Raw genomic sequence first — 13,027 nt, forward strand, 5'->3', positions numbered from 1 at the left:
TTTGACAGAGAGAAATCACAAGTAGACAGAGAGGCAGGTAGAGAGAGAGGAAGGGAAGCAGGCTCCCCGCTGAGCAGAGAGCCCGATGCGGGACTCGATCCCAGGACCCTGAGATCATGACCTGAGCTGAAGGCAGCGGCTTAACCCACTGAGCCACCCAGGCGCCCGGAGCCAGTGTTTTGATGAGAAATTTTATGATAGTTTGTAGAATGTCATGCAATTGGGATTTATCTGATGTGTTTCTCATGATTGGTTTTGGTTTTATGGGATTTGGGGAAGAGGATCACAGAATAAAGTGTCATTTCATCACATCACAGCAAGGATATACATTATCAACATGATCTGATGTTGACCTTGGTCACCAGGTTGAGGCCATGTTGGAGTTCTCCAGTGTAAGGCTACTCTCTCCCCCTTTTTTCATAGTGTACTCTTAGGAAGGAAGTCATGAAGCAGAACCCACACTTAAGGGGTGGGGAGTTTCGCTCCACATTCTTGAGGGTGGATTAACTATGTAAGTTATTTGGAATTTTCACGCACAAGAGGCTCAACTCTTTTCCTCCTCCTTGTTTTTATTCAGTTATTTATATCATTGTGAACTAATGGGTATTTATTTATTATTTTTGCTATGCTGGAAGCTAAGTAATATAACCAGCTCCCAGTTAACTTTATTTCTGCTTTGAAACATAAAGGGAAAAAATTGTCAAGATCCAATTGGAGTGTAATGCCATCTCAGATTACTTACGTATAGAAAAAGTTCTTAATAACAGCTTGAAATTCTGGGAATTGTACGATAGACCCTGCCTCTAGCAGTTATTTAGGGGTTCATGTAACCTTATTCTGATACAGGTAAATTTCTTTAACTTTGTAACTGTTACCTTCCTTAGTAGTAGATGAATAAGATTATATAGGAAGCCACATTTCCCCAAAATGCAAATACACCCAAGTACATTCTGGCAAAACAGAGATTCATAATATAGTTGTGCATGGCTATGATTACCATGGGGGCTAATTAATTCTAGTTTGGCCAGGATTGTGCGTTGCTCTCATGTAACTAAACCTCCGATTTTAAAACACAGTGTCCTTATTCTGGCCAACTGAGGGTGATTAACCAGTTTACTGTTTTAATATATTTTTTTCAGAAGGAAGGCTTTCCCTAGAAATGCCCTTAAGTACCATTTAAAATTTCTTGTTTTCCTTTTTGATCCTGCTTTGTCTTCTTTATTAAGGCTTTCTTTCAGTCATGGTTTCTTTTCATTCTTGGCCAAGGAGTCTGCTGGCACCGATGACTCTATTGTTAATGTAGCAAAGAGCATAATGTAGCATACTGCTCTTTTTGGTAGTCTTGGTATTGCCAAACCTTCCCATCATTCTTTTAAAGTTTTTGTTTTTGCTTTTGTTTTTTACACTTTCTTTCTAGTTTTTCAAGTGATGATTATATGCTTCTTTTCTTGACTCTTTAAGACTGTTATACCATCTATATATTACTATTTAATTAACGAATGTGTGCAGAAATGTTTGCTAGAAAACCTTGATGTCTAATTACACACATACATACACTCTCCCACTCCCACTCTGTGCACACTTTCTTATAAAGGACTTTGTAGTTGGTTTCTACCTTGTGTTTGGGATACAGGTATTTCTCACCTCAGACTAATGGCTTATGTCCTTTGTGATACTGGTTGTTAATATTTGGGACAGTACAATAACAATGAAGGTTGAAAGAATATTCAGTTGTTGCATTCCTTCCCTTTAAACGTCTTTGATGAATATTCTCCAAACTAGCTTTTAAAAAAAAAAATCCTTTTAATTAAAATCTTAAAAAAAAAAAAGGGCTACAAAGGGTAATTTGCTGTTGGGCAGGAAACATGCTGCAGAGTCACTTCTTTCTGGTTATTACAACAGAAGAATATAGAGGATCAACATTCATTTCTATATACTCTCAGGCAATGGGTTGAGAAAGAAATGGAGATTTTCCTGTTGTATCAGTCATCTGATTATTTTTCTCCCTTTCATAGTTTTCAAGATTTTTCTACATACAATTTTTAAAATTGACTCAAATGGAAATTGTGCTTTTCTCTGTTATATCCTCCCCCCACATTATTGTATAAGTTCAGTAGCAGTCCGAAATGTAAGTTTCAGCAAAACTTACGGCTGCATATGTTCTTATTGGACCAGGAATTATTTACATGTCATATATTCATTAAAAATTTTCACGTTGATGCCAGAAGTAGTTACATGGCATTAATCTTATGAGATGTATGCTTACTTACAGTTTTTTTAAGAAAAAGATTTTGGAGAGAGAGACAGAGCAGGGGGAGGGGAGGGGCAGAGGGAGAGAGGAAACAGAATCCCAAAACGACTCAGGCTCATCCCAGGACCCTGAGGTCACGGCCCAAGCCAAAATAAAGAGTTAGATGCTTAAGCGACTCTGGCACTCCTTAATTTCAGTTTTTAACCTACTTGACAGTTTCTTTTGGTTCAGCCTTTGTCAGTCTTCCATGTAAATACATAGTACAGTTAAATAGAAACCATTTACTTGCATATGCAAATTACATGTGTGACTTAAGTAGGAATCTGGCAAATTTATTATGTTTCTACATTCTTGTTTCATTTGAGTTTTTTTGTTTGTATACTGGATACTCTGACAGCATATATTTCACATTTTTTTTTTATAACCTGATAAACACTTTTGTGTTACCATTCAACTGTGTCAAATCCTTACATTTTGACCATGCTGATTTCTGAAAATTTTTAAAAAAAGAATCCATTACAGATATGGTTAAAAGTCCATTTATGCACCTCTCCCTAGTGCCTTTCCTCTTTTTCCCCAGAGGTGTCTACTCTTCTGGATTTAAGCTCTTCATTGCCAGACAACAAAATAAGCTAGCATTTCATCTTCTGAGGGATTTGGAAGTGCTTTGAGGAAAAAAGACTCATGGTCACATTCTCACCTGCAGATTTGTAATTTATATTGGAAGCACTGAAGGCTCTCAGACATGGAAAAAAAAAAACCTGTTAATTTTTAAAATTCAGCACTGTACAACTCTTTGACCACAGAACCCCTTCACCCAAGATTTCGTGCTCTGTTGTGGCTTTGAACATGCTTCCTGAAAAACACTGCCTAGAGTATACTGTTCCATGATTGAGTTTCCATTTAATTTTACAGATTTTTACTAATGTCACTTTCTAGATATAGATGAGAGAAATACTAATACTATCACTTTCAGTTGATAATGACTGTTGGATTAAGCTTAAAATTACTTTGCTTTAAAAAAGGGAGGTAGGGGCGCCTGGGTGGCTCAGTGGGTTGGGCCGCTGCCTTCGGCTCGGGTCATGATCTCAGAGTCCTGGGATCGAGTCCCGCATCGGGCTCTCTGCTCGGCAGGGAGCCTGCTTCCCTCTCTCTCTCTCTCTGCCTGCCTCTCCATCTACTTGTGATTTCTCTCTGTCAAATAAATAAATAAAATCTTTAAAAAAAAAAATAAAATAAAAAAAAATAAAAAAGGGAGGTAAAATGATAATAAATTGCACATTCATTGGCCAGGGTACAAGTTAATTATGCTGTTTCATTTTTTTAAATTCTTGAGTCTGCTAATCTATTGAATACTGAAATGTCTGGCTGTGGACCATGGCAACAAATATCCTTTGCCTTAAACTGATCTGTTACATTTTATGTTCCTGTGGCTGGAAGTAGACCGAATTTGTTGTTAATGTTTGACACATTTTCTTGAATAACAGTTCTTCAACTGTTAATGTACAAGATGGTACTTGAAATCTTTGTTTGCTTTTTTCTTCCTGTATTAGAAAATCTGGTGCTTTTTGTAAGTTATGTATAAAAGAAATTTTTCTTAAGATTTGTTCGTATACTGGTTTGATCCAGGAAAAATAAAATGGGAAAATGGACACCATTTTTGACCTTCAAATAAAACTATATATTGGTTTTCAGACTGTTCACCGAGCCTTGGGGTTATACGCATTGTCTTAAGGCAGGACGTTTTACCTCTGTGGGATGATAGGTCCCTTAGGATCTCATGAGAATGTGAAGGAGAGATGAGGTTCTTGAAAAATACACAGAGGGACAGTTTTTACATACAATATCGCAGAAACCGGGGAACCTCTTCCTTGAAGGAAGAGTCCAAAAACAGACCTCTTTCCCTTGCTGGCTTGTAACTCTCACTACACCTTATGGTTCTGAGATAGGAAATGATAAACAGGAAGCCTCCACTTTCTACAAAAACACATCTGGAACTGTTCACCAAATATCTAAAGACTAAAACATCAGCCCTGTTGTTAGAATTTTAGGTTTTATTAAGGAGTCTCTGCATTTTATTTCTAGGATCTCCCTTAAAACACACACACACACACACACACACACACACACAAGCAGGTTTTGTTTTCATTAGTTAGGAAAAATTGTTTTGCATTCTGTACCTTGCTATTTTAGGCATAGTTGTGTAACATTTTTGTTTTTTAGTTTTTAAAAAAATATTTAAGAGTGAGTGAGCACCAATGGATGGAGGAGCAGAGGATGAGGGAGAAAGACTCTCTGCTGAGCAGAGAGCCTGATGCAGGGCTGCATCCCAGGACCCTGGGATCATGACCTGAGCTGAAGGCAGACCCCTTAAGTGATTGAGCCACCCAGGCGCCCAGTGTAACATTTTTTAGAAGAGATTTTTCTGTTTTTACTTGTGGAGAAAAATCTCTAAAGACCCTGCACTAGTTGTTTTGTTAGCTTAATTCAGTCTTTATTCTGAAAATTTTTATTCTAGGTATTAACTTTCTTAAAAGTTATTGTACCTGCACTATATGATTCTACAAATATTTCCCCAGTGTTCAGTCTTCATTTTGTTTGGTGATCACATATTTTAGAGATCAAGCATCCAAAATAGGAGCCCAATGAAGGTTGCTGTTATGCACACTTATTTTGAATTAATGAGCCAGTGAAAGAGCACATAAATGAGCATGTAAAGGAATGATCAAGTGGAATAAGTAAAATCATTTTCCTCCCATTTGGTATAAATTCTAATGTACAATTAATTGGGTTTTTTTTTTGCAGTTGATTATTCTGAAGTAGTAAGTTAAACAACCCTCAGTCAGATACAGTTCACAAACCAATGCCACCAGCCTCCGAAATGATGCTAATTCTGTTACTATTCATTTAGTTAGGACCAAAGAGAGTGTAAGCAAGCTAAGAAATATGCAAAATTCACTCCCTCCAAAGCTTAATATCTAAAAGTAACCCCATATGGTGAGATTAATTTATAATTTCTTTGGGTGGGGTTGGGGCATGGTTGCCACATTCCTTTCTTCTTTTTTTCTCCTCACATTCCTTTATTTTTAACAAGACCCCACTCTTCAGAATCAGTCTAATTACTTCTTAGAAAGGTAAAAGAAGTAATTTTCTTTGGCCAGTACCATTCAGCTTTATTTATATTTATTTATTTTTATTATTTTTTTTAATTAACATATAATGTATTATTAGCCCCAGGGGTACAGGTCTTTGAATCACCAGATTTACACACTTCACAGCACTCATCATAGCACATACCCTCCCCAATGTCCATAACCCAACCACTCTCTCCCTACCTGCCCCCCCCCAACTCTCAGTTTGTTTTGTGAGATTAAGAGTCTAAAAGAAGTAATTCTTATTTATGTATTTATTTTTAAATTTTACCCCTAAATTCTTTTCTTATGTAGTTCTGAGACTTGGAAAGGTGTACAGAATTTTGTCTACTACAACCTCCTCAGTTACATTTGATTAATAAATGAAACAAAAGGAACTACAGTTGACCCTTGCCACAACAGGGGTTTAGGAGTGCTGATCCCTTCACTGCAGTCTAAAAACCTCGTATAATTTTTGATTCCCTAAAAACTTAACTACTGATAACCTACTGTTGACCAGAAAGCCTTACTGATAATATAAATAGTTGATTAACACATATTTTGTGTATTATATGCTGTTTTTACAATAAAGTAAGCTACAGAAAAAAATGTTAGCAAGAAAGTAAGAAATAGAAAACCATTTATAGTACTGTACTGTATATCAAAAAATATTTGCATGTAAGTGACCCTGCGCTGTTCCAACCCCTGTTCAAGAGTCAACTGTATTTTGCCACTTAATTTGGATGTTATATTTAGTGAGGTGAAGGGAAGATAGGAATAGGAAGAAAAATCGGGGCACGTCTGGGCATTGGCTTAGCCCTTTTAGGCCTCAGTTTTCTCTTAGGTAACAATTTCAGGGCTGGATACCTTTGCAGGTCTTCCCTAGTTCTAGTAGCAATTGAAGATACTTTTTTGTTGTTGTTCATTATGTAGCAGAATGAATAATACAATCATGAGAGTGTAAGTAGAAACTTCCTTTAAAATGTCTAATTTTAGTTTAAATCAGTGTTGTCCAGTAGGACTTTTTCTGATGATGGAACTATTCTAGATCTGTGTTATCCAGTATACTAGCCAATAGTCACATGTGACCTTTGAGCACTTGAAATAATGCTATAGAGAGTGAATGAGGAACCTAAATTTTAACTTGGATTAAGACAAATTTAGGTAGCCATGTGGCTGATAAGTTACTGTATTCGACAGTGCAGGTGAGATTCTTAAGTATTTGTAAATATTTAAAGGGAATTCCACACATAGATTTATTATGACACTCTTGATCTTCATGTAATGATTTGCACTTGCAATCTCTTAATTTTAGAAATTGGCAGTTGCACCTCCAACTTTCAATATTTAAATCTTTCTTCCAGCATATCCTCCCTTTCTAATTGCAGTCAAGAATGGATAGGTACTATGACCTTTACCAGGGATCCTGGAGTCTTGGTAGTAGCAATGCTCCTGTATTGCTAGCTTTTTAAAGCTGTTAACCTACCAAGAGTTTATGTGTTTACCACAGTCTCCCTGTAGACGCCTGTCAGTTCCCTGCAAGGCTACACCTTCCTTATACTGTGTTAGGCTTTGTAGTATCTGGAGAGGGTTTGATGTTGAGAATTTTATCTTTATATTGTCTTATGGGCTTGATTCTGAAATGTTTTAATTAAGGGCCACTTTACAAAATGTTGGATCTTCCACTGACAAGCAGTTTTTAGTCTTAAAATCTTGAACTATCAACAAGATGTTGTTAGTACTAAAATATCTAGGTCACTGGACCATAAATTTACTTGAATGAATTTTGTAGTAAGTCTGTGTTAATTGCTTCAGTATTGAAAACACTAATTACATTCTTGAAATTTCCATGTTTGGGGGTCACAAAGAATTTTGAATGGTTCTATTCTGAACTTCTGGACCTTTGAAGTGATAAAAATTAGTATAGAGACATTCTTTTGGGTTAATGGTTAAATTGATAAGCTATGTGTTTGGGTCTTCAAACAGTTATTCTGTGAGAGAATAATTTGTTTAAAATTAAGTTTTAATATATGGCACTTAGCTCACAAAACCCATAATATTCTTGAAACTTCATTTAGTGATACTGAGTCTGAGAACTGTCTGAAAAAGTGCATCCCCACTGAGGCTTTGAAGCACATCTTTCTGGGACCACAAGCACTGGTTCTGTATTGGCAAACAAAGACACTAATTAGTATCAGTCATTCTTGAGGCTTGAAATGAGAGAAACCAAAGGCAGTTGCCATTAAGTAAAGTAATAAAAGAGCGTTTAAAAACTTCATGCAATCCAAGAGTAAATGCCTTCTTATTCTCATAGCATTTCTTCTCCCTAAAAAACTATTAACAGTTTAACTTTTCTTTTTTACAAATTGGACTAAATTACATCTTGCTTTTCTGTTTGTACTTTTAATTTTATTTATTTTTTCAAAGATTTTATTTATTCATCAGATGGAAATCACAAGTAGGCAGAGAGGCAGGCAGAGAGAGGGGGGAAGCATGCTCGCCACTGAGCAGAGAGCCTGATGCAGGGGTCAATCCCAGGACCCTGAGATCATGACCAGAGGCTTTAACCCATTGAGCTACCCAGGCGACCCTGTTTGTACTTATTGAGGTATAAGTTACATGTGGTAACATTCAGCCTTTTCTTAGTTATACAGTTCAATGAACTTTGACAAATACATATACTGTAATAAAGGTATGTAACATTTCAGTCCCTTCAAAAAGTTTTCTCTGCTTCATTTTTGTAACCACCACCATAATCAGGATATAGAACATTTCCATCATCCCCCAAAAGTTCCCTCTTCCTGCCTCAGTTTTAACAGCTTTATAGTACTTTATAGTACTCAGTTATATGGATTTACCTTAATATTCTTAAATAACCCCTCATTGATTTTTAGGTGTTTCCAGTCTTCGAATTCAAGCAAGGTGAAACAAACGATCTTTGAAAAATTTTGGTGTGATTTTACAGCTACAGACATAGGGTAAATTCCTAGGAGAATTAAGACTTGTAACATTTTGATAGATACGGCCAGATGGCCTCCCTCCAAAATTGTACCAATTTACTTTCCAACCAGTTGTGGATGACATTGTCTGTTCCTCTCTTATTATCACTGTGTCACCAAATTTAATTTTTGCTAGTTTGATAGAGAAAATATAACCTAGCAAAGTTCCTTTTTTCCCTCAATTTATTTCTCAATTTAATTTCTTATTTTTTTTCTCATTTTAAAAACAACAGAATTTATACACACATAAATCTAACCTGTGTTATTTGTGATGATAAATACAATGTAACATTAGAGAAAATGTGAAAACTTCACCTCTGTTTCTGGTATTTCAATATAGTTTTCATTTGCTACTTATTTGCATCTACATTTTTGAACCTATACATTTTTATAATCAGCCCCATGGCATATGCACGGTTTATGCATGTATTAGTTTGTTTGCTGTTTTATTATTTATTTATTTTTCAGATTTTATTTTAAAAATTCATTTATTTTTAAAGATTTATTTACTTATTTTAGAGGGAGCGTATACATGAGCAGTGGGGGGGAGGGTAGAGGGAGAGAGAATCCTGAAGCAGACTCCCCGCTGAGTGTTGAGCCCTGAGCCCAGATGGGGGGCTGGATCCCAGGACCCTGAGATAATGACTCAGCTGAAATCAAGAGTTGGACACTTAACTGACTGAGCCACCCAGGTGCCCCTGAGATTTTATTTTTGAGTAATCTCTAGACCCAGCGTGGGGCTTCAACTCAGAACCCTGGGATCAAGAGTCTCAAGTCCCACGGACTGAGCCAGCTGGGCACCTCTTGTTTGCTGTTTTGTTGTTGTTGTTGTTGTTTTTAAAGATTTTATTTATTTATTTGACAAGGAGAGAGAGATCACAAGTAGACAGAGAGGCAGGCAGAGAGAGGTGGGGAGGCAGGTTCCCTGCTGAGCAAAGAGCCCAATGTGGGGCTCGATCTCACGCCCCTGAGATCATGACCTGAGCCGAAGGCAGAGGCTTAACCCACCGAGCCACCCAGGTGATCCTTGTTTGCTGTTTTAAAATGCACTTTAGGGGCACCTGGGTGGCTCAGTGGGTTAAAGCCTCTGCCTTTGGCTCAGGTCGTGATCCCAGGGTCCTGGGATCAAGCCCCGCATTGGGTTCTCTGCTCAGCAGGGAGCCTGCTTCCTCCTCTCTCTCTGCACGCCTCTCTGCCTACTTGTGATCTCTGTCTGCCAAATAAATAAATAAAATCTTAAAAAAAAAAAGGCACTTTATTTCATGAGCATTTTCTTTTGTTCTAGAATCCTCATTTTAATAGTTTTTTGTTCTCTTTTTGGTCCATGACACAGTTCATTTAATTTATCCCACCTCTGAAATTTGTTTTCATTATTTTGAGCAAAGTTTCAACTGCCATCTTTTAAATATAAAAGTTTAAAAAATCCTTTAAGTTACTTTCTTAGGATAAATTTCTATTGGTCTCATTGTTCTGGATCTAAATGTGACATGAGAGGGTACAGTTTTATTGTTTGAAATAGTTTTTCTCACTTCATTGGGAATTCAGTCACTTTTTTTTTACTAAAGAAGAAAGCAGTTGCAAATCAGTTGCAAAGTTGTGCATCTGTGCCAGGTTAAGCTATTTATTTTTCCTCCTTTTCATTTGAAAAAATATAAAAGTGATATGTGCTTCTTGTAATGATTTCATATCCACTTTACAGAGCAAACAGTCCTTTGCTATTTAGTAAATTAAATTTTTTTCATTGATTTTTTTCCCCCCAATGGATCATTCCTATGTTTCAGTATTTAAAAATTAACAAACAGTATACAGTGAAGTCTCCTTACCCAGTTCCTTCTCTTGGGGGCAATTAATGTGATGATTATTCTGTTTTCTTTCTGTTTTTCACATTTTATGCATATTTGAGCAAATGCATGTGTGTGCTTTGTGTATGTGTATGTCTCTTTTTAAGCCATAAATGTTAGCATGATGCACATTTTTTGTACATACTTTCTTAAATAAGTCTTTTATTTGTATTTAATTTTAAAAAAGTAGATGACCCATGCATGTGGTTCAAAAATAAAGTAATGTCAAGACTTGAATAGCTGCCCTCCCATCTGTTTCCTGTCTGCTATCTCTCAATGAGTCTTTCTGCATATAGAAGCAAATAGGAAGAGACTTATTTTCTTTTCCTCCTGTAACTCTTAGACTAACCTTTCCACATCTAAGGAGGCAGAATAGAATAGGCATTAAGAGCTATGAATTGGGGGCCAGCTCCCTGCATTCAAGGTGTCTGCTCTGCCACATATCAGCTGTATGATCCTGGGCAGATTGCCTAACCTGTCTGTACTTTGTAATTTTCATTTGTAAAGTACTAGTCAGTATACATACTTTGCTTTGAATAGTACCATACATGTAAGAAGTATGTGTGCTCACTAGTAGTAGCAGTATTTTTATTATTAAGGACAGTAACCAATAAAATAATATCCTAGAATCTGTACCAATCAGTTGGATTTATATTTAGTAATATGTATGGATCTGGGTAAATTCATTTAGCAGAATAGGATAGATGAGATTCCTCACTTGCTTAGGTTCTACTTGAATACTTTTTATTTTATTTAAAAACTTTTAGAAAAGATTTTATTTATTTGACAGAGAGAGACACAACACAGCAAGAGAGGGAACACAAGCAGGGGGAGTGGGAGAGGGAAAAGCAGGCTTCCTGTTGTGCAGGGAGCCCAGTGCAGGGCTTGATCCCAGGATCCCGAGATCATGACCTGAGCCAAAGGCAGTGCTTAACAACTGAGCCACCCAGGCGCCCTCATTTAAAAAAAAAAAAAAAAAAAAAAAAAAAATTAAAGGTTTATTTATTAGAGAGACAGAGGGTTGGGGGAGGGGCGGAGGAAGAGTGAGAAAGAAACTTAAGAAGTCTCCCCGTGAGCATGGGGCCTGACACTGGGCTCAGTCTCATGACCCTGAGATCATGACCTGAGCTGAAACCAAGTGTTGGACACCTAACCGACTGTACTACCCAAGCACCCCCCAAATACATTTTAGAAAATGTCAGAAAATAATTCAAAGCAGCTCAGATGTATTTTTGTTGTTACTTTTTTTTTTAGCGGGGTTTTTAAAATCTTTTTTTTTGCATACAGTTCTTTAAACTAAACATACTTTTATAACAAAAGCATCTCAGAAAAGGTGAGGGTAGAGGTGGCTGCTAAGAGTATGAATTTTTTCTCCATAATGCATCACATTTTAAAAGTGTTTTCTCATGTATTTTCCAAATTTGTTTAAAATGCACACATATCTCTAATTTTGAGTGATAGTGACCCATAAAGCTTTTTTAAAATTCCCTGGCCATATCTTTTTAGGGTCAAATTGTTAATGGCATTAAAAGTTCTTAGGATGGGAGGTGCCTCCTTAGCGCAGTAGGCATCGAGTCAGTCTCATAAAAGTTCTTAGGATGGGGGCGCCTGGATGGCTCAGTGGGTTAAGCCTCTGCCTTCAGCCCAGGTCATGATCCCAGGGTCCTGGGATCGAGCCCCACGTCGGGCTCTCTCCTTGGCCCGGAGCCTGCTTCTCCCCCTCTCTCTGCTTGCCTCTCGGCCTACTTGTGATCTCTCTGTCTCTAAATGTATCTTTTTATCTAAAGATAAAAAAATCTTTTTAAAAAATTGTTCATTTATTTATTTATTTGACAGAGAGAGAGGGAGAAATCACAAGTAGGCCGAGAGGCAGGCAGAGAGAGAGGAAGGGAAGCAGGCTCCCTGCTGAGCAGAGAGCCCGATGCGGGACTCTATCCCAGGACCCTGGGATCATGACCCGAGCAGAAGGCAGAGGCTTAACCCACTGAGCCACCCAGTAGCCCCTAAAGAAAAAAAATCTTAAAAAAAAAATAAAAAAGTTCTTAGGATGCCTGGTTGGCTATGTCAGGAGAGGATATGATTCTTGATCTTGGGCTAGTGAGTTCAAGCCCCACAATGGGTGTTGAGATTACTTAAATAAATTAAAAACAATAGCAACAACCCTGAAAAAAAAGTTCTTAAGCCAAGCAAGGACTGAAAGACTGAATTGTATTTCTATTTAATCTTTCCATCCTCAGTTCTTTTTCTTGATAAAATCAAAGCAACACAACACCTCTTTCCCTTTTCGCATCTTCAGATCCCAGTTATAAAATATATGTTCACTGTAGAAGATATAAAACAAACAAGAAACCCCAAAAGAAAACATAAAAACAGAACAGGGAAATAAGAATAACCATATTACCTCTACTCAGCTTAGTATTATTTCTGTTTAACAGTTTGGTGTCTAGACTTGCATTTTTCTCTAGATAGGTGTGCATGCACACTCATGGTACTGATCTCCCTTTTACAGTGGTGGCATCAGGAATGCTGCACACACTGGGGTTTTTCTTTTTTCAATCGTATCATGAATATTTTAATTAACAAATTAGTATAGTATCATTTATAACAGGTGCATCATATTCCATTGAGCACATATGCCATACTGAAATATATTTTGTAATATGTTTCCTATTCAAGGGCATTTAAAAATAAACTATCATTAAACATTTGTGTAGGCAAATCTTTTTCGACATTTGTTATTTCCTCAGGATAAATTCTGAGGTATGAGGTTCTCAGGTTATAGGATAGGTATATTTCTCATGCTTT

General features: G+C 37.0%; 1 protein-coding gene across 5 annotated transcripts in view; it reads left to right on the forward strand.

Moving 5' to 3' along the window:
- WDR33 (WD repeat domain 33) overlaps nucleotides 1-13,027 on the forward strand; it is a 122,314-nt gene that overhangs the window by 83,586 nt on the left and 25,701 nt on the right. The window contains exon 8 of one of the 5 annotated variants that reach the window (XM_059394538.1): nucleotides 8,277-8,357. The exons of 3 other annotated variants lie outside the window; for them this stretch is intronic. In XM_059394538.1, coding sequence (XP_059250521.1) covers nucleotides 8,277-8,308 — 32 coding nt within the window. In that variant the 3' untranslated portion in view covers nucleotides 8,309-8,357. Of the gene's footprint in view, nucleotides 1-2,831; nucleotides 3,948-8,276; nucleotides 8,358-13,027 lie in introns of those variants that run through there. One more of the 5 variants, XM_059394536.1, reaches the window with a different exon arrangement.

Source organism: Mustela nigripes, chromosome 3, assembly GCF_022355385.1.
Source record: "Mustela nigripes isolate SB6536 chromosome 3, MUSNIG.SB6536, whole genome shotgun sequence".
NCBI lineage: Eukaryota > Metazoa > Chordata > Mammalia > Carnivora > Mustelidae > Mustela > Mustela nigripes.